Here is a 21,494-nt window from a genome sequence, read left to right on the forward strand (position 1 = left end):
GTTGGAAAAGCAAGTGAGTTTTTGGAAAGATGAATGACTCTTTCAGAGTGTAGTTGGGAGATGGGCTAGTTTTGGGCAGTATCCGGTCTGTGTGGGGCCGTTTTCAAAGGGGTTCGAACGCAGAGAGGGGATTACCGTGACGATCCATATACCTGTCATCCGGACAGAACAATTCCTGAGAGGTGTTATATTTCCTTTTTTCCTTCGTTGTTCGGAATGTTGAAATCTTTTAAAGCAAAAGCAAAAAGTGCCCGCGTTTCATTGATACAGACATTGGTAGGTGTACCGGTGCAGGGCACTACGAGGTAACCGGCCCAGGAGCTGGAGGGGTGGGGGCCGAGGGAGGGTCAGGAGGGGCTGAGTGTCAGGCTGTGGGGAGGGGAGGCCCCCCTCACCGTGGAGGAGTTGAGGCTGGACACGGAGGAGCTGCTGCTGAGCACGCGGTCGAGCGAGGGGCCGGGCCCGGGGGCCTCCTCCCCGTTCTCCAGGATCTTGGACGCCGCCTGGCTCTGGGGAGGGAGAAGTGTCGGGGCGCCGTGTTCCCCAGCCCCCCGCCCCGACGGCGCTCGGCCCGGACGGCTCGCTCCCCGCTCTCGATCCGCTCCGGGTCTTGCGGCCGCCGGGCCGCTCCGCCTACCTGGGCTGGGCGGGGCTGCGGCCCCTCCTCTTCCCTGGCTGGCGGCTCCGGCTCCGGGCCCGCCTCCTGCTCGTAGACCTGTGCACCCCCGGGGCCGGGGGCTGGGGTGGGGCACAAGCTGCTGAACCAGCCCCTCTGAGCCCGCCCTGCACACGTTTGGAGAGGCTGGTTTGCAGCCCCATGACCTGAGGATCGGGGCGCTAGTGCTGCCCTGGGGTTGTCCAGAGAGACCACCTGCCCCCCCACCCCCAACGCCGGGGGAGGAGGAAGGTCAACAGATGGTTGGAGCCCCTCAGAGTTGCCTCTGATCCCCACGACCTCTCTGCGCTCCCCAGCACACATCCGCCCACTCACCTTCCTGGGCCTGAGGCTCCTCCTCATGATCTGATGCTTTTGGGGGGACATATGGTGAGGGGAGATCACGTCCCTGAAAGAAGCAAGGGGCAGAGGTCACAGTGGGAACTAGTGATGAAGGGTTAAAGGTTATCATGGGGTCATAGGTCAGGGGCTCCAGCTGGCTGCCCCCCTTTAGATTTAGCTCAGCCACCAGGGCAGGGCTGCAACCAGCTGCAGGGCCCGTCGGACCTGTACTTCACACCCCGTCACACTTCAGCGCCTGCCCGGCCTGACTCCCAGCGTCCCATTAGTGGGGGACAGTAGCATCTGAGTCCCAGACCGCGACCTGCTCAGTCCCTACTCCCCAGTAACAGCCAGATTCCGGGACTTTCTTAGAGGTCCATACTCCCATCTGACAGAACAGGATGACAGACACAGACCTGATTCTCAGGCTGGGTCTCTTTCCCAGCACATGCCACCTCTACTCTCCGGTACGTTCCTTTATTAGTTCACTCAGTCACTCATCACTCACCTCCGCCTCACTGGGACTCTCCTGGGGGGCCTTGTCTATGAGGAGTCTAGGAGTAGGGAGAAGCGGTTGTCAGGGATGGGACCCCGATGACTGGTAGACACCCCCCCCACCCCCCGCCACTGCTACTCACCCGGGCTCCAACTCCTCTTCCGTCTCTTTCCCGGCAGCCTCGGTTTCCCTATTGCTACCCAGAGCTTGTTCTCCTGCATGCAGGTGAGAAGCTCTGTGAACCCCCCTCCACAGAGGGGTAGTACTGAGGGGTGGTACCCGACCAAAGGCACACATACCAGGGGCAGCTGGGACTGGGACCCAGGGGCCCTCTACCTGTCCACATACACTGGGTGCCCGGCCTGCACAAGGCCTGCCCTGCCCTGAGGATCTCTCACCCTTGGAGCTCTTCTTCCTGCGGATAGAGGCTCGGACAAGGTCAGAGCCAAGGTGGGCATGGTGGTGCCGTCGGGCGCGTGCTTCCTGGAACCAGTCCCCCGTCAGGATTTTCAGCTGCCCAGGGTCTGCCAGTGAAGCCCGGAGCTTGCTGGAGGATTGGGAGGGGCGGGGGGCATGGCTGTTACCATTCACCCAGCCATCTGCCAGGCCCTGTACCTGGGGCCAGGGACACAATAGCAAATCAGACTTGATCCCTGCTCTGGAGGAGCTCAGGCTGGTGGGGAGACCGAGTCCAGAATAGACAGGTATATTATAGTGAGGTGGGTGCCATGATGGATATAAGAAGTGCCAGTTTTGCCTGTGGGAATTCAGGAGGGCTTCCCAGAGGAGGCAGCATTTGAATTGCCTCTAAAAGGACTAATTGGATTTCTTCAGGTAGAGAAGAAGAATTTATTCACTAAAGTGACTACTATGCCTAATCCCTCCTAATTTTATAAGGTAGGATTCCTTAGCCCCACTTTACAGATGAGAAGTCAGGTGAATTGCCCAAGGTTACATCGCTAGGAGGTGCCTGTCCCCAAGCACTACTTGTAAGTCCTGTGCTCCTCTGCCACTGGGCTCCTCCAGGAAGCAGGAACGAAAGGTGGGTGTGTTCAGGGACAGCGGAGCACCTGCATGGCTCTAGTGGACACTGTGTGTGTCAGGGTGGTGGTTACTGGTGGAAGATGAGATGGGGGAGGCTAGCAGGGACCAATCGGGAAGGCCTGTGGACCACGCTCCGGGCTTGCCCCTGACACATGATGCTGAGGAGCCAGGAGAGGGTTCAGCAAGGCATATGAAGGACAGATCTGAGGAGCTCCAGCTGCGGTATGGAGGGTTGGTCGGAGCGGACAAGGCCGGAGGCAGGGAGGCTGCGAGAGGTGATAAGCAGAGCTGGCCAGGGGTACAAGGAACCAAACGGCAAAAACGAGAACTACTCAGATATCTGACAGGCTGCAGGTTGGTGGGGGCAGGGTGGGCCCCCCGGTGCCTGAGGCCCCCACCTCTCGCCCTGCCTCACCTGACTCGCCCCTCCTCCAGCTGGCGCAGGTGGGCATCTCGCTTCAGGACCTCGGCAATGGCCTCCTGCTCCTCCTCTGTCAGGAAGCTGAGGTCCAACAGCCCATCGGCCTCGGGCTCTGGCTCATGCGCCATGAGGAGGTAAGGTGGGGCCCAGAGCCCCTCTTGAGATGGGTGGCCCCTCTGAGGCATCAGCTGGGGCAGTGCCCCCACTGGGCACACATGGCTCCCTGGGGACAGACTTGGGGTCAGGTCAAGCCCTGCTCAAATATAGGGCACATCCTGGAGTTGACTGCCTCTTTCTGCCCAAATACATTCTAGGTGGTGGGCAGGATACCACCCCAGGAAGGCTGAGGTCAAGGTGGCATGAGATGCACCCTTGGACACATGCGTACACTATCCCGGGACACATGCGTACACTATCCCGGGACACATGCGTACACTATCCCGGGACACATGTGTACACTATCCCGGGACACATGTGTACACTATCCCGGGACACATGCGTACACTATCCCGGGACACATGTGTACACTATCCCGGGACACATGTGTACACTATCCCGGGACACATGTGTACACTATCCCGGGACACATGCGTACACTATCCCGGGACACATGTGTACACTATCCCGGGACACATGTGTACACTATACCGGGACACATGCGTACACTATCCCGGGACACATGTGTACACTATACCGGGACACATGTGTACACTATCCCGGGACACATGTGTACACTATACCGGGACACATGCGTACACTATCCCGGGACACATGCGTACACACTGACACATGTAAATACACCAGTCACACATACACACTGATGCCTGTACAAGGTCAGGCACGCACACACCTGTTACTCCATGAAGGGCCCTATGTGGTCATGCCCAAACCAAGAGATGATCTAACACAGCTTTAAGCCTGCACACAGGCCCATGCCCACGAAGGGAGGCAGGACCCACAGGGCGGGTTCACCTGTACAAGAATAAGTCCTGGGACAAAGACTTGTCCCTAGATATCCACAGACCACACAGACCTTTGCACACACAGTGCTCCCCAACTGGACTGTGAGCTCCTTGAAGGTAGGGACAGGCCTTCACCCCCAAAGCCAGTACTTTGCACACAACAGATGGTTGGTAAACATTTGATTAATTAAACATTTGCACACACCTGGGGCATGAACACACACAAAACACACATATCTGCTCACCCCCCGTCCTGGAACCTCCTAATGTGGGTGCCCTCCCTCCACCCTTCACCTCCACCCTGCCCTGGCCCATTTGGTCTTCCTGTCTGAGGCAACCTCCTCCCCAGTCTACACCCCCAACTTCCTCCCCCCGCACCGAGGCAACGGCCGCACCCACCCCCTCCCACAGACCAGGAATGCCCCAGCTGCCAGCCCTGCCCTCTTCTCCAGACCCCCTGAGCCCCTGGCTCTGGCCACGTGGGTCCCCCACCCTCCCTGACCCAGGACTTGGCTAGGGTCCCAGTGGTGGAGGCCAAGTGCTGGCAAAGCAGCTCCAGCTGCTCAGGTAGAATGGTGACTCCGGAAGCAAAACATTTGCTCAGCCCTGAGGGGCGTGTGGACGTGGCAAGGGGCCCATGACTGGGCCACGAGCAGAGCAGAGCAGAGCAGAGCCATGGTCTGAGCCCACTGGGTGGTATCTCCCATCCCTCCTGTCCCCTGCCATGCCAGGGCACCAGGCTGGGCTGCATGGGAAGGCAGGTCCTGGCTTGTGCCTGCTGCCTGCGCCCTGTGCCCTCCTGGCTGAGTCAGTGTCCAAGCCCAAGCGAGCCCTCTCCCCGGCTGCCCCACCCTCACCTGGGAGCCTGGGGTTCCTGCATGTCTCCATCAGGCATTTGTATGGCCTGTGTGAATGCCTGCATGCTCCACGTTAACACTAGCTCCTGCACATCTACTGTGTTCAAGGTACTGGGTGTTGCAAACGCATCGTTTGGGGCTCTTCTGTGGCTGCTGGGTGAGCCCACGGTGATGTCTCTGCTGAGTTGTGCTGTTTTGACAGTCGGTCCAGCAGGCATGTCTGGGTACTGAGGATCGAGAAGACTGTATATTTTGCTGAATATCATATCACTGCCTGTGTGTCATGTCACGGTGTGATGCTGACTGGTGGCTGTTGTCTGTGTGATGTGCTCAGTGACTCTCTGGGTGATAGTGTTGTATGGTGTGTGCACTGTGTATTTCCTACTGTGCTGTATGTGTAACTGAGCTGTGTGTTGCAGTGTGTACTCTGGTACCCTCAGGACCACCAGTGTGTGTATGTGTGTGCGTACACACATGTGCACACGCATGTGTATGGAGGTGAGAGGACATTCTGTAAAACTGACCCTGCTCTTGTCTTGTCGGTCTGCCTGGGGCTGGGCAGTGGGCACCTGAGCTCCGAATCCCCAGCAGCACAGGCCTTCCTGCTGTCCCCGCTCCTTCCAGAGGCAGAATCAACAGGTCCTTCCTGCTCTGTTTCAACACTATGGGACAGATCCATGGGTCAATACAAGGGTTTCTCCATCTGTCTGGCTGTTCCAGTCTCAGACACACTCCTGCACCCCCCCCCAAGGTCCCAGAGGGTGCTCAGGATACCAGGTGGCAGTGCCTGCCCTTTGGGACACTGGCAGGGGACCCCCGTCCTGAAGCAGGTTACCTGTAGGGATCCAGTATGGAGGGGACACCTTCGTAAGTGGCCCCAGCTCCCCTGGCAGCCGAGTTTCAGGGACCAGAAGAGCAGTGAGGGACTAAGGCTGACTCAACCGGCAGCCCCACTAGGAGGAGGAAACACCTTCTCAGGAGGGCCTGATGCAAAACCGGGCCTGGATTCTGGTTCCCCAGGGGTGCGTGTGCCCTAGTCTCTGCTTTCAGAAAACCCAGAGCCGATTTGCTGGGCAGGAGAAGCCTGGGACTTGGCCCCAGCTCCACTGCCAACCTACGCTGCACTCCGGTCACCCTTGGGCCTTGGCTGCCCCATCTGTAGAATGAGTAGCTGCCCACCCTCCCCGCTGAGGAGCTGATGGGAACTTGCTTTGAAAGCAAAGTTAGAAGCCTTTATAAGAACCAGGGTAATGGAAGGATTGCCCACTGCAGTCAGACAGCCCTGAGTAGCTCCTGCTCTGCCACTATGTGACTTTGAGCAGGTCTCTCAATATGAGCTGCAATTTCCTCTGGTGCAAACTGGGCAGCAGAGTGCGAAGAGCCTATTATAAGGGAAATGAAAGTGCCTGGCACAAGCTGGCATATAGTGGGTACCAGGTGATCCCTCTCCAACATAGTCCCTTCTCACAACCACTGCCCCTGTGTCCACATATGTCTCCTGGGAAGTGCTGGCCACAGCAGCGAGGCTCCCACACCCTCTGTCCCTGGGGAATCCCTTTGGGCATCCCATTCTGCTCCCAGATTCTGCCCTACCCTGTGAATGGCTTTGGGCCCTAGATTACATTTACTTTAAGACCATGGACCAAGGCCACACAAAAGCTTTGAGACCCCACAAGTCTGCTTCATTCCACTCAGCCTGTCATGCTGCTTGGTATGGATTGTCCCTTCTTGGTATGGATTCAAGGGCCAGACCCCCAAGAGAGGAGGTGGGGCCGGGAGAGGACTAAATGACACCCCACTCCTTTCCTCCCTCCTCAGAACTGGCTCCAGTAATGTTATCACCACTCTGAGCACCTGGGGGGCATTCATCTGCCCCAGCCCAAGGTCCATCCTTCCCCACTTTTTTGCAAGTCAGTTTTCTTTTCTGAGCCTCTTTTTACTGACCTGTTAAATGGGGGTAATCCCTTCATTTATGGTTTTCATTACAATTCAATGAGATCCCTTCATAAATAAACATATGCAGGTACCACTGTCCTCAGAGCCTTACTGCTGACTACTCCCTGTCCCTTCACAGCCCTGGCCATCTGCGTTCCCTACCCCCACTGCAGTGCTTCCCCGCCTGCGGCCACCTGCTTGTGGGCATGGGCTCAGTGCCTATGCGCTGTGGCCAGCTGCTTAGTGCCCCAAGCCTTCGGAGACACAGCCCCTCCCCACTTCCCTCCCTGTGCTCCAGCGATGCCATCTCACAGGGTGGTCCCGAGTGGGGGCTGCAGAGCCAAGCTGCTGGGTTTGAACATGGTGCTACTTGTCCTACCTGTTCACTTCTCTGCTTATTTGTTCATTGGTAAAACGGGGATGACACACTGACCTCACAGGCTCCGTGACAAGGCTGTCACACAGCCAGTACTCAGTAACTGCTGGGTGATTTCATGGCCCCTGTTCATGTCCTTTCTCTGCAAGGCTAACTGAGAGCCCTGCCAGGCAGCAGGCCTTAAAACATTCCCGTTTTGCTGTGATTTTTCTCTGTACCGGAACTCACCCTTCCCCCCTCCCCCCACCAATCAATTCTCAGATGGACCCCACTATGCAAGGAAGATGTTTGAAAATGGAATTTTTCTGAAGTGGGGAGAAACCCCAGGCTTGGAAACCGCAGCACTGCGGGTCTGGGGTGAGCTGGGATAGCTGATCCAGGGCTCTGAGGCCCAACAGCTAGAGCCGTCCTCAAAGCCATTCTCAGGATGAACACAAAGGGCTCAAGATCCAGAGACCAAATCCTTTACTAGTTCAACTAAGTGACACACGGCATAGGGCACGGTTAGGAGACTCCTCCAAGGAAGTGACTTTTAAACTGGGCTTGGGCAGAAAGGCCATGATTTTAACACGGGAAGCACAGGACTGAAGTGGGAGGAGGCTGGAGGGCAGGGCGTGTGGAGTGGAGGATGCAGGGCCCGGAAGGCCACAAGTGGAGGCACACGGAGCAGGACAGCGACCGGATCCCTGGGGGTCAGCACAAGGCACTTGGCCATGTGACTGATGAACTGGCAGGAGCCAGGGGCTGGGGCTCTCTCAGCTTATCCCAAACTGTAGACCCCTGGGCTGTGCTCTGCTCAGCCCCAACCCCAGTCCTATTGCCAAGTTCCTCCCCACAGGGAGTACGGGAAGGATTTCAATGTTCATTTGCCTTGAAGAGAAAGCTTTGGGATGGTGGGGGAGGGACTCCCAGAGCCTGGGCCCAGGGCAGGATGCCTGGGGGGATGCTCCGACCCTGGAAGCCAGGCAGTGGGTGAAGACTTAACCAGACCCCTTGCCAGGGGCAGAGGTACCCAAGGACACCAAGGAGGTACGAGTTGAAGACGTGAAGGGAGAAACAAAGGACAAGGCACTTTCTGGAGTTAAAATTCTTTATTGTCCTGTCCAGGGAGCCCCCCCCCCCCCCACAGGAATCGGTGGGGCAGGGGTGAGGGGCAGCACAGGCCCTTCCCACAGCGCGAAGAGAAGAGGGAGCCCTGGTGAGGAGGAAACAGCTCCCCTCAGCTCCGTGATGGCGCTGGCTGCTCTGGCACATCTTGGACCCAAGGGTGCCATCCCCAGAGTGAGGCCCACACCTGGGGCCAGGGCCAGGCTTTGTTTCCGCTGCTCTGGTCTGCAGGGTGTCACTCTGGACACATCAGTGTCACTCATCTCTCCAGCCTGACTGGGGGGCCCAGGCCCCAATTTGCTGAGGGATGTGGGCTCAAGTGGGAGATGGGCCCTGGGAGAGTGGGAATAAGGGGCTGCATGGTCTGGAGGACCCCAGATGGGGCACAAACTACCCCTAGTGCAGCTTCTGGCCAAAGGGGGCCACCCAGCCCTGCTGGACCATTCCGGAGGCCAGCGGAGAGGCCCAGGTGGCTTAGCTTATGGAAACTTCCTAGTGTTCCCCGCCCCCCCCAGGACCGAGCCCTGGCAGGAGAACAGGCTCCAAATCCAGCTCTGACCCGTCTGGTGGCTCCAAATGCCCTCCCCTCCCCACCAGGCACTGAGCTGAGGCAGCACAGGAGCAGCTACAGGGAGAAGTTAAAGCCTTTCCAACAGATGGGCAGAGAGGGTGCCTCAAGCACAGGGGTCACCGGCCTGGGGAGGAGGGCACAGGGAACTTCTGAGTGACCAGTGAGACACCATACGCAACCACACCCCCCGCCCCCCCAGCCCTGCTCATCCTCAGCCTATTCCAGCCCACCTAGCCCAGACTCCTGGCTCAAAACCAGCAGCAGGCCCATCCCTGCCTTTTGGGGAGAGGAAAAGAATCTGGAACCAAAAGGAGTGGCAGGTCCAGGGCCAGGAGGCAGCCATCACCGAAGGTTAAAGACCAGGCTGGCAGTTAAGATGATGCCCAGGAGGAGGACGAAGGGTAGCCAGGTCTTCACGAAGGCCCCGACGCTGAGAGGGGAGGGGAGTATTGGTGGGAAGGGCCGGGTGAGTGAGCCACCCCAAGCCCCATCCATCCCAACCCAGGAGGGGCTGCTGTCCCCGAGGAAGCTTCTGGAACCATGCCCTCACCCCATAATTTGGTCCACCAAGGGACTGGCTGGGCCTGGCACCCACTATGGAGGACGGCCACCTACGGTCCTTGGCAGGAGATGCTCCAGGCTCCTGGTGGAGACGTGGTACCTCCCTGGGTGGGTGATAGAAGATGTGCCCACCTTCTCTAGAACTTACTGGTTCCATCCACAACCACCCCAGTTTCTGGGGAGAGGTCTCCAGCCAGAGGACCAGGCCCTTGTCTGGGCATGAAAGCCAGGAGCACCGGCTGCACACAGCTTTCCTAATGGGGCCCCCGAGACGGGAGGAGTCAGCAAGAGTGAACAGTGTTGTGGCTGGAGTCAGGGTTCTGGGTACAACCCCGGCTCTGCCTCAGTGTGTGCGTGGCCAGTTACAGACTTCTCAGGGGACCTCTGAAAGCCTCTGGACTGTAAAGACTCCCGAGAGCCTCCTTTTCAGAAGCTCTCAATGATGAGCGCAGCTGAGAAAAGCCTGGAGAGGTGGCCTGGCTGCCAGGGGCGTGCTGGCTCCAAGTGGGCAGGGCATTCACCCTCTCTGAGCTGCCTTTATCTGTGAATTGAGACTAACACCTTTGACCTCACACGTCACGAAGCTGTGACCTCCAAGGTCCTCCTGAGCCACCACTGGGGCCCACCTGCTCAGAACCCTGCCTCAGACGCTGGAAGCTGGGAAGGGACCCTGTGGGGCAGTCACCCACTCTCCTGTGAGGGTCTACCTGTGCACCCACAGTCTCTCCAAGGAGCCAGAATCATTACCCCCATTTTACCAAGAACAGCTGCAGCTGAGAGCCAGGGCAGTCACCCGAGATCTCAGTGAGCAAGTGACAGAGCTGGGCTTGGGACCCGGTGCAGCTGACCTTTAGCACAGCCACCTCCTTGTCCACCAGGAACTCCGCTAGTTCTTCTAGAACCTTCAACATCTCCAAGGGGTGGTGGGAGGTGGGTAGCTCACCTGACATACTTCCCATAGAGCAGGCAGAAGAAGCAGACTGTCACCATGTTCCAGTTGGTGCTATTGTTGTAGCGCATCAGGTTCAGGGCCAACGCCACGTGTGAGTGGCAGTTGTCACAGCAGAGATTGTGCTGGATGCAGGAAGGCGGGGTCATGCCGGGCTGTGGGGGAAGCTCCCACCCTGGCTCCCACCCCCAGGAGCGGCGCACCTACCATGCGGTGCTTGTACTCCTCAGAGGCGTCGTGCACAGCTGTGTCCCACGCATTGGGCCCGCTGGCGTATACCCGAGCAGGGTCCAACTTCCAGTACCTGAGGGGAGAGGGGGGTTCTGGGCATTGGCTCAGCTCCACCAACGTTCCCTGGTGCCCGCTCTGTGCAGGGCCCTGAGCTGGGTATTGAAATTGCAGGGGAGAGCCAGGTCCAGGGCCGTGTGACAGTGTGATACGCCCAATGCCAGGTGGATTCTGGGGAGGACATGAGCTAACTCAGCTGGGGTGACATCGAGTCCAGCCCGAAGAGGAGTTAGCCAGGCACAGAAGAGGGAGTGGGTACCCTAGGCAGAGGGAACAGCCTGAACAGAGGAAGAGGCACAAAACTGCGTAGCATGTAGCCAAGATCAAGGGAGGAACAGGGTGACAGGATGCCGGGAGGTGAGGCTGGAGATACAGGTAGAGCCATGTTGTAGACGACTTGACTATCACCCTGAGGAGTTTATCCATCAGAAAGCATTCCCCCCTTCCCCCCACAAGGAGATCAGGGTGAGTGGGAGAGCAGCCAGGGAAGCTAAAGCTCATAAACCTCAAGCTGGGTGAGACCCCTGAGGGAGTGCTGGGAGGTCAGAGCGCCCTCTGGCTGCTGTGAGTGGAATGGCTTGGTACCGAAGCCTAGAGCCCCGATTTTCAACGGGTGTGCCCCAAGAATTTTTAAAGCATTGCAATACCTGACCATTTAGTCAGGGCACTGATCTCTTTTCCCTTAGACTGTCAAATTAAAAAAATGACAACAGCCAACACAACAATAGCTGTCTGGTGTCAATGAATCACAATTATACTTTTTTTTTTCTTTTTGTCAAATCAGCCAAAAATTTTTTTGGGTGTGCCACAGAATTTTAGTAATTAGTTTATGTGTGCCAGGATATGAAAAAGGTTGAAAATTGCTGGCCCAGACACAGGGGACCAGTGAGAAACCACCACGGCCTGGGCGGGGGCTGCTCAGGGGTTCCTGCCCAGAAATGGGGGCCAGGAGCTTCACACAGCAGCCTGGCAGCAGACACCCAGCTCACAGGCCTGGGCCCACATGGTCACCTGCCTGAGGAAGCCGCAGGCTCCTACTCCTTGGGCCCGGCCCTCCAGGGTGTAGCCTCTAGCAACAGAGCACCTGATGCTGTTCCGAGTACACAGATGACAGAGGCATTGTCACCAGAACCACATTTGAGGTGGGCCCCCGAGAGAGAAAAATTAAAGCCAGCCAGCAGTAGCTCCCAGAGGACCTGAACTGCTTTTATTCTCTCCGACCAGAACTTTCCAGGGGAGTTCCAAACAATGCCTCCCACACCTTAAATGGTGTGTTCACTCCTTGAGGGACAGGAGAGAGAGTCTAGGTTGTGGAGTGAGACAGACCTGGGTGTGAGTCCCAACTCTGCCACTTCCTGTGTGGTCTTGACCAAGTCTCTTCCCTTTCCTCACCCTTGCAATGGAGCTGAAAACACGACTTTGAAGAGCTGAGGCAAGGTCTAGCTGGCCTGTGGATAAAGGGCCCAGCCAGGAGGAACCTGGCCCTAGGGCCAGTCACATGGGTGTTCTCACTTACTTGACAGGCTTCCCAAAGGCCATGTTGTCTTCCTGTTGAGGGACAAGAGCAGAGGTCAGTGGGGAGCCCACATCCAGCCTGGAGGATAGACCGGGGTTGGCGGTGGAATGCAGTGACTCAGGAGGTGTGTCGGGTGGGCAGCAGTGGGGCCCGGGCCCTGCTCTGGGGCCGGGTCGGTTTGTGAAGTGCCAGCAGCAGCATGTTGGTGGAAAGAAGGCAGCATGGCACAGAGCCCTGTACACCGAGACCAAAGGCTCGGGGTGCCAGCCACAACTGCCCCTTGGTGTGGCTCCGAGTGAATTCTCTCACTCTCTCTGGGCCTCATTTTCTTCAAGTTCTCTGGTCAATTTCTGATCTTTGATGGCAGGGAGGCAGTTCCTTCCTGGTATGAATGAGGACACCCTGACCTCCCGACCCAACAGCAGTGCCCAGAGAGCCTGTCTCTGCACCTGCCAGTCCCATTGCATTCAGAGCAGGACAGGGGAGGGGGGAGGGGGGTGAGAGGCCTTCCATGAGGGAGGCATGTTAGCCAGGTCCTAGACCTGCCACATGAGATGTGTAGGGACAGATTCTGGGTTCAGAATCTGCTGACAGCTGGTCAAAGATAAATTATCATAAAAGTATATGACAGTGAAAGCAATGGCTATGAAAGACCTTTCTGTGTAAGATGATCATGACAACTATTAATATAAACAGGCTGATGCCACCATATACCCCCTTTACTTCAGCTTCTGATGGAGCTGCAACCTCGAAATAGCCAAAACAAGCCCACTACACCCATTTTGGGCACATTCCTCCCAAAAGACCTGAGAACATAGCTGATCCATTGTAGGAGGCCCACCCCCTCTTCTCCATGGCCACACCCAGGGAACCATGTCAGCCTCCCCTGTGTCCCCAGCTTGTGACTCCCACCTTCTGAAGGTCCAGAGATGTGGTTCCCGGATGGTCTGACTCCACTCTTGCCTCTAACCCCTACCCATGTCTCAGTACCCAAGGGGTGGGCAAAGGGCTGGGTCAGTTACTTAAGAATCCTTCTGGCCACACTGCCCTCCTGGCCTGTCCTGGAGGCAAGAGAAGGGGTAAAGGCGTCAAACACTGGTGAGGACCAGAGGGCCAGGGCCCGGGCTGCGTGCTGGCTGCATTCTCTTGGGTCTCAGGGAGATAGGGAGCTGCCTGCAGGCAAGACAGGCCAACCTTCCACTTATGCCTTGGAACCCTCCAGAGGGGGGAGGAATGGGGACTCACCGAGACAAAGTAGGGGCCAGCAAAGTCCCGAATGACTCCTGTGGACGTGCAGATGCCCATGTGGCCAATGATGGGGAAAAACCACCTGTGAGAAGAAAGGACGGGGAAGGAGCTGAGCTTCGGGGATCTTGCAGCCGGTTAGACAGACGGCAGGGACACTCCATCCAGTGTGAGAACGTGCAACTGCAGCTGTGTGTGACAGGTGCCAAAGGGTGGCTGGAGGGGCTGGGGAAGCACAGAAGAGGGGCAAGGGCCAATGAACAGTAAAGGGAGACCATCCCACAGGACGGCTAGAACCAAAAGGACGATAACGTTGAGTGGGTGAGGATGAGGAACAACCGAACGCTCATGCACGGCTGGTGGGAGTATAAACACTTTCGAAAAACTGGCCATATACTCTATGCCTCAGCAACTCCACTCAGAGTATACACCCAACGGAAACAAATGCCCTGTACAAGAAAGTTCATAGCACCTTTATGTAAAATAGCCAGAAACAACATTTTTCAAAACTCATTGAACTGCACACTTAAAATATATGCACTTTATTATTTATCAGCTATCCTATATAATAAAAGCCTAATATGCAAATTGTCCCCTCGGGAGTTCGACCAACTGGGAGTTCGCCCGCTCGCTATAATGTGCGCTGACCACCAGGGGGCGGCGTGGAACGAAGGAAGGCCCCAGCTGGCAGCCAGAAGGCCCTGATTGGCCCTGATCTGTAGCCAGGCCTAGGGATCCTACCCGTGCACGAATTTCAAGCACTGGGCCTCTAGTATCTCAATGAGTAAGTAAACTGGGGTATAGCCATTTAATGAAATAGTAGGTAACAATGGAAAACAATAAATTTCTGCTACACACAACAGATTCTCACAGATAAAAGGCAGAGTGAAAAAAGAAACATACATACTATTCTGTTTATATGAAGTGCAAGAAAAGGCAGAAGTAATCTGTAGTGCTGGAAGGCAAAAGAGGGGTGATCTCCATGGTAAAACTGACCAGCATAAGGAAGCCCTTTGGGTACTGCAAATGTTCTCTACCTTGACCTGGTGACATAAGTACATGTATGTAAAAACTCACTGAGTCCCATATATACTTAAGATTTAAACATTTTATGGTATATGTTATAGCTCAATGAAAAGTTATTTTTTTTTAAAGGTGGAGGAGGCATTTAAACCAATCGGGGTGTGTGTGTGTGTGTGTGGTTCAGGGAAGGCTTCTCTGAGGAAATGATGAAGAAACAGTATGTGCAAGGGTAGAGATTAGGACGACAGCATGGTGAATTCCAGGAACTAAAAATTCAAATTCTTAAAAGTCATGGGCATTTAAAAACCCAAATCTCACATGGACCCCAATATGCAAACCACCTAGGAATCCCAGATTAGTCTGCAGTCTGAAAAGCATGGCTCTAAGGGCTGGAGAGACTGATCCATTTTAAGGGCTGGCAGAGCCACTGGCCAGGTGCTGGTCTCAAGGCTGCACCCTGCTAGGGAGGTGGGGCAAAACCTGGGGAGTTGCAGCTCAAGGAAGTGATTATGTGGGGCTGGGGCAGAGTCAGTAAAGACTTCACAGATGAGGCGACTTTTAACTTTACCTGTGAAAGAACAGGGTGCCAACAGGCAGAAAGCAAAACTCTGAAGCTGCAAAGTGCTGCATGTGTCTGGAGAATGGGAGGAGGACAGGAGTGGAGGGAAGGACAGTGGTGAATTCAGAAGTTATTCTGAAAATGATGGTGATCCTGACCACAGAACTGGTGGTGGTGGTGAGAAGCCAATGGATTAAAATATCTTTGTTTTTTAATTAATTATTTATTTAAAAAACATCTTTTTATTGATTTTTAGAGAGAAAAGGAAGGGAGAGGGAGAGAGATAGAAACATCGATGAGAAACATCATGAATGGGCCGCTTCCTGCACATCCCCTACTGGGGACTGAGCTCACAACTTGTGCAAGTGCCCTAACTGGGAATTAAACCAGTGACCTCTCGGTTCCTGGGTGGACTCTCAACCACTGAGCCACACTGGCTGGGCTAAAAGATCTTTAAAAGAAAGACTGGACAGTTTTATCATTCTCCATAGGATACAGGTCTCCCAGGTCTGCAGCCTGAGCACCTGAGAGGATGGGGCCAGAGCGTTTTTTTTGACATAATTCAGATTCCATCATTCCTTTGCTTAACACCCATTAATGGCTTCCTATTACACTTTAAACTCCTTTCAATAGTTTCGCCCTACTTACCCCTTGAAGTCACCTCATGCCTCTCTCTGGCTACACTGCCTGCCTCCAGTTCCAGGGCACCAAATCCTCCCACTTCAACACTTATTTTGCATTAGTCTCTGCCCAGAACACTCTTCCCCGGAGCTTTAGAGTGCTGGCCGTTTCTTATTGTTTAGGTCTCAGCTTGACTGTAACTTCGGAGGTCTTCCCTGACCATGCCTTCTACAGTAGCCACACACACCCCCAGGCACCCTAGATCCCATTACTCTGTTTTCATTTTTTTTATAGTACCTACTGCTTTCTGAAATGATGGTTGCTTACATGTTTACTGTCTGTCTCCTCCCACGAGTGTGTAAGCTGCAAGAGAGCAGGATTTTCTCTTATTTATCAGAGTAGCCCCTAAGGGCAGTGGGTTGGCAAACTGCGGCTTGCGAGCCACATGCGGCTCTTTGGCCCCTTGAGTGTGGTTCTTCCACAAAATACCGACTTCTGCGCATGGGCCACGAAGTTTCAATCGCATTGTATGTGCACGCCCGCACGTGGTATTTTGTGGAAGAGCCACACTCAAGGGGCCAAAGAGCCGCATGTGGCTCGCGAGCCGCAGTTTGCCGACCACTGCCCTAAGGCAATGCCTAGCATTCAGCTGGAGCTAAGTATTCATTGACTAAATTATGAATGAATGAATGCCCCACATTTAAGAGTAGAGTCAGTCAGGCTCTGAAATCAGACCTGGGTTGAGTCCTGATTTTGGTTTTGTTTTTTTATTGATTTTGGAGGAAGGGAGAGGGATAGAAACATCAATGAGAGAGAAACAACAATCGAACAGCTGCCTCCTGCACACCTCCCACCGGGGATCCAGCCTGCAACCCTGACCAGGAATCAAACCTGTGACCTCCTGGTTCCTGGGTCGATGCCCAACCACTGAACCACACCAGCTGGATGGTTTGGGGCGAGTTACTCATTCTCATCTATCAGTGACAGGTGGATAGTAATGATAATTACCTCAATGAGGGGCTACTGCGAGGATTTAATAGGATATACTTTGTAAAGTGCTTAGCACACTTCCTTGCACTTGGTAGTTGCTGTGTTGTTATCATGATGTGTTCAATAAATACGTGCTATCTGATCAGCTGGACTGGCATAGAGTAAGCTGCTGAAGACACATAGTGGCCACAGGATGCAGACTCAGAATTATGAGAAAGTAGTTTTGCTGGTTTCTCAGACCCTAGCCTCAGGGCCCCTCCTGCCTGCCCCGCCCCCCAATTCCTCCATCTAGTTGGGGAGAAGGTCTGGGAGCAGTACTCCACATACCACAGCTGTGCTGACATCTGCTGATGGAAATTAAGAATGAAGGAATAAAGGCTAGAGACATCAGAGCCCTGTGCCCAGGGAAGTCCCCAAACAGAAACTCTCAAAGTATTTGTCAGTCTGGAAGCTTCATGAAGGCAAGCTCCACAACTGCTTTCTATGCAGATCTGGTATATAATAGGTCCTCAATAACTATTTATTGAATGAATGAATGAGCGAATGCTGGAGCTTCTATCTGGGAAGGTAGAATATCTCAATGAAAAAAGCCCCAACAGACCAACCGGCGGGGCTCAGTGGTTGAGCCTCAACCTATGCCTCAACCTATGAACCAGGAGATGGCGTTTCGATTCCTGGTCAGGGCACATGCCTGGGTGGCGGGCTCAGTCCCCAGTAGAGAGCTAATCAATGATTCTCTCTCACCATTGATGTTTCTCTCTCTCTCTCCCTCTCCCTTCCTCTCTGAAATCAATAAAAATATATTTTTTTTAAAAAGGAAAAAGCCCCATGCTGGCTTCTAAGCCTTTATTTCCTCATCTATGTAATGGGATGACAGTATCTATTTTCATTTGGTTGATGTAAGGACTGAATGAGATAGTGAATATAAAATGTTTGGCCCAGAACAGAGTAAGTACCCAATCTTAGCTGTTTCTATTAGTAATAGTAACTATTATCTGACTTTTCATGAAGAATTATCAACTTCTCTGAGGGGGGTGGACAGATCTTTGGATTCAGCTGCTTCTCCTCTGATCCCCCATCCAGAGAGAGATGGCAGCTCCTTGTGCCACATCTATTCCTAGTTCTGTGCTCTAGGTCAGCAAACATCAGTGTGCGAAGATGGTGGTTCACCTGTCTCTCTCCCTACTGCTGGAGGGTGAGTCATTTTATGTGCACATGAGCTCTTTGGCTCAGTGGATAGAGCGCTGGTCTGGGGACCAAAGGGTCCTGGGTTCGAGTTCGGTCAAGGGCACAAACCTGGGTTGCAGGCTCCTCCCTGGCCGAGGAAACCAATCGATGTATTTCTCTCACATCGATATTTCTCTGTCTTTCCCTCTGTCTCCCACTCTCTAAAAATCAATGGAAAAATATTCTCAGGTGAGGAATTAAAAATAAATAAATAAAAAGGACATTTAATGATACAGGCTCAGCTTCACCACCTGAGAAGGCATTTCCTACCTTAGAACGTGGCTGTGAAATTCAGAGAAAAATATGAGAGAGAGAGAGCTTGGGCAACTGTCCAGCACTGTGAGCAGTGGCCATTATCAGCTGTCAAAGGCTGAAGCGGGAGGGCAAACCAGGTCTCCCCAGCCAGAAGCTAAAAAAAAAAAAAAAAGGCGGCAACACTGCCTGTGTTCTCTCCCGATGAAAGCTAATGCCACAGAAAGCACCTCTGTCTGGGAGGCAAGCACCCTGGGACCTAAACACGCTTTGCAGCTGAGATGGTGTGTAATCTCCGGGGTCATCCGTCAGACAAAGCGCCGAATCCCAGATCTCTGGGGCCCTAACAATACTGACATCCCAGGGGCGGGTATGCTCCTAACAAACTCCTCCGGACTCGGCGGGGCAGCTCGTGCACAGAAAGAAACGAATAAACCGTGAATGTGACGATGTCTTCTCAGGCCGTGTCAGGGCCCCTCCTGCGTACGAGCTTCCCAGCCACAGAACCCTTCCCGCTGGTCTACAATCGTCCTTCTCCCTGACTCTGAGGTGCAATGAGGGCGGGGGGCACGACCCACCCTCAGCAGAAACCGGCACCGCTCGGGGCCAGGCCTGTGGACCGGGCCCGAGGGAAGGGCTTGCTGTGCATCGGACCGGAGGCTGGCCCTGGGCGGCCCGAGCACTCCGCGCGGACACAGGCGGACACCGGAGAAAACTCACGTGAGCACCGGGATGGGCGTCCACACCACGCAGTAGGGAAAGCGGCTCCGCTCCACGTCCATGGCGCCGCCGCCAGTGCCGCTGGATTGCTTCTGGTCCGTCTCGGCCGCCGTCGGCGCCTCCACTTCCGCCATCCCGGGCGGGGGTGGCTGCCGCGGCAACAGGAGAGGCGAAATCCCTTCCGCTTCCGCCATGCTGTGCGCGCCCCGCTCCGGCCCGCCCCTGCTCGATCGCTGATTTCCGCGTGGCGTCACTTCCGGGAGGCGGGGTCCTCCCAGCTTGGCCTTCCCACCGGGAATTGGAGTCGCGTCCCTCAGGGCCTGGGCTGCCTGGCCACGGGCCCTCGGCGCCCTCCAGCTTTGCGCGTTTGCACCTTCACCGCACGGAGACCGACCCAGAACTCTGTAATTCAGTAAGCTGAGGGCTCGCTCCTAAAAGGGGTGATGCAGTCGCTATTTATTGAGCACGTCTTAGGCGCCAAGCACTTGATATATATATTGTTTTTAATCGCCATGAATTGGTTAGACCTGCGAATTTAGTTATTTCTCCCAAGTTACAAGTGAGCAGATGAGGCTCAAGCGGCCAGGTAAATGGCCACGACTCAAACCCAAGCCTGTCTCCCTTGCCCTTTTCATCCCATCATCTCTTTCGAGGCGGTGGTAGCATAATGGAAGGATAGACTAAAATATTGTGTGTCGAAGTAGAGACTTGCCTGAAGATATTTGAGCTGCGTCTTGATGTTTGCCAGGTGGCACAGGGGTGAGAGGGGGGTGGAGGGAACCGTGCAGCTGTGCAAGGAACGGCCTTGCAGAGCACAACGTGCTGGAGTAAATCCTGAGCTTCGGATGCGCTCAGATCCCTTCATTGTACAGATGGCAACACTGAGGCTTAGGAAAGGTATATCACACAGCCATATAAAGAAACCATGCTCAAATCTTGGATTTTTTGAGCTTTTTAAAGGATGCCAAGATAGACCAAAAAATGCAGGGTGGAAAAGGGAAATAGGGAAACAAGAAGGAAGACAGCACTAAAAACTGGGCCAGAGGGAGATATGGACAAGTCCACCAAGGTAGGTGGGAGTTACGCCTTTTTGGGAAGGTCTTCTTCCCTTGAATCACCCTCCCTCAATGCTGATCTACAGAAAAGCTGCTGTCTTGTTTTTTAATACCTAGTATTTTTTTAAAAATATATTTTTATTGATATCAGAGAGTAAGGAAGAGGGAGAGATAGAAACATCAATGATGAGAGTCATTGATCGGCTGCCTCCTGCACTCCCTGCACTGGGGATCGAGCCTATAACCTGGGCATGTGCCCTGACCAGGAATCCTACCATCACCTCCAGGTTCGTAGGTTGATGCTCAACCATTGAGCCACACCAGCCGAACAACACCTAATATTTTAATGCATTCTGAGGGATATGTCCGTCTGTTATGGAACTCTAAGGTCCTTGATTTCAGTAGCTAGCATAGTTCCTTGTGCAGAGCAGATGCCAAATATGTTTATTGAATGATTGGATGGTTGGATGTTTTTAAAGACCTCATAGATATCACAGATGAAAATGACTCTAACCCACTCAAAACTCTTTGAGTATGTTTGTGCTTCTCCTGTGACCCATGTGTGGTGTGTGATCCTTGAAGGGCATCTAGCACAGGGTTTGGAATAGATCAGGTGTGCCGTATGTATTTGTTGAATGAATTAATCACATTACATCTTAATTCAATCACTATAGCTATCTAATCTTCTAAATCACAGGCTCTGAGGGAGGTCTATGCCTTAGACATTCCTCTACTGTCATTGTCAACTCGTAATTCTAGTCCTTTATTGTGTGTATAGATGAGTAAACAACCTAAAAGTCTTTCTCAGGACCTGCCACAAATTGGGTAGTAGTAACACAAGTACTAATCTGACAACCTTGTATCTTCCCATAGCACTTCAGATAAACAAAAATATCTTACCATGGTTTACAAGGCCCTGCATTTACATATGCCCTTTTCTTGTTTGTTCACTATACTATAGTCATCTTGGCCTTTTTTCATTCCTCTCATGTGCCATGCTCTTTCATGCCCAGGAACTTGGCACACACTGTTCTCTGAAATCCCCCCTGGCCCCCAACACTTAAACTGGCTAGCTTCCATCTGAGATTAAATGTCACTTTCTCAGAGAGACCTTCCCTGACCACCCAATCTAAATTAGAAAGCCCCTGGCACTCTCCCTGAGACACCCTATTCTTTTTCTTCACAGCACATTTGTAGCTGTGTACTATTGGACTCCCCCACTAAGCTGGGAACTCCTTGAGGGCAGGAACTCCCTATTCACTTCTGTAAACCCAATGCCTAGTATTGTCTAGCACAGTGGTCGGCAAACTGTGGCTTGCAAGCCACATGCGGCTCTTTGGCCCCTTGAGTGTGGCCACGAAGTTTCAATCGCACTGTACGTGCGTGCCCACACGTGGTATTTTGTGGAAGAGCCACACTCAAGGGGCCGCAGTTTGCCAACCACTGGTCTAGCACATAGCATTTGCTTAATAAATACTTGCTAAATTGGATGAATGGCAAATATTTCATTGGTGTCTACAGACAGTCTAAGGACAGGAACCTAGCTTATCACCTGCTACCTCTCGGTGCCCCAAGCTTTTTTAAGGGACCCATGGAGGTTGATTGGTACAGTGCTCTGGAGTAGGTTCTGACCAGAGAGCCCTAGCTCCCTTCCCTATGACCTGCACCATCCTGCCCTTGGCCTAGGTAGCTGCATGTCTTAGGCAGGCACATGAGGAGGGC

General features: G+C 54.0%; 2 protein-coding genes across 3 annotated transcripts in view; both read right to left on the bottom strand.

The window, feature by feature from the left end:
• The window catches only part of SYTL1 (synaptotagmin like 1), an 8,722-nt gene extending 3,528 nt beyond the window's left edge, over positions 1–5,194 (bottom strand). Inside the window, 8 exon segments of the mRNA XM_023760985.1 lie at positions 303–509; positions 638–738; positions 992–1,064; positions 1,506–1,551; positions 1,636–1,708; positions 1,892–2,040; positions 2,953–3,181; positions 4,778–5,194. Coding sequence (XP_023616753.1) covers positions 303–509; positions 638–738; positions 992–1,064; positions 1,506–1,551; positions 1,636–1,708; positions 1,892–2,040; positions 2,953–3,181; positions 4,778–4,808 — 909 coding nt within the window. The 5' untranslated portion in view covers positions 4,809–5,194.
• A 2,975-nt stretch (positions 5,195–8,169) lies between these two features.
• TMEM222 (transmembrane protein 222) lies at positions 8,170–18,940 on the bottom strand. Of its 2 annotated transcripts, none has more exons than XR_002831290.1 (6): positions 18,718–18,937; positions 13,326–13,410; positions 12,081–12,112; positions 10,484–10,580; positions 10,176–10,401; positions 8,170–9,196 (listed from the first exon to the last, which is right to left on the bottom strand). XR_002831290.1 is itself a non-coding variant. In XM_014463086.2 (6 exons), exons 1-6 carry the CDS (start codon positions 18,909–18,911, stop codon positions 9,109–9,111), a joined length of 627 nt encoding a protein of 208 aa, XP_014318572.1. In that variant the 5' UTR covers positions 18,912–18,940; the 3' UTR covers positions 8,170–9,108. The 2 variants fall into 2 exon arrangements, 1 of the variants encoding a protein (XP_014318572.1); XM_014463086.2 differs by having other exon boundaries at positions 10,271–10,401; positions 18,718–18,940.
• Between the last annotated feature and the right edge of the window lie 2,554 nt (positions 18,941–21,494).

Source organism: Myotis lucifugus, unplaced genomic scaffold, assembly GCF_000147115.1.
Source record: "Myotis lucifugus unplaced genomic scaffold, Myoluc2.0 scaffold_197, whole genome shotgun sequence".
NCBI lineage: Eukaryota > Metazoa > Chordata > Mammalia > Chiroptera > Vespertilionidae > Myotis > Myotis lucifugus.

Bases quoted from the DNA above. Each gene is read 5' to 3' on its own strand.
- TMEM222 (XM_014463086.2), bottom strand. From the start codon at position 18,911: ATGGCGGAAGCGGAAGGGATTTCGCCTCTCCTGTTGCCGCGGCAGCCA. The intron at 13,411-18,717 runs GTGAGTTTTCTC...TTCTTCTCACAG, and splicing joins ACGCCCATCCCGGTGCTCAC to GTGGTTTTTCCCCATCATTG. The intron at 9,197-10,270 runs GTGAGCTACCCA...CTCCCCTCTCAG, and splicing joins CTCTATGGGAAGTATGTCAG to CGTCGGGGCCTTCGTGAAGA.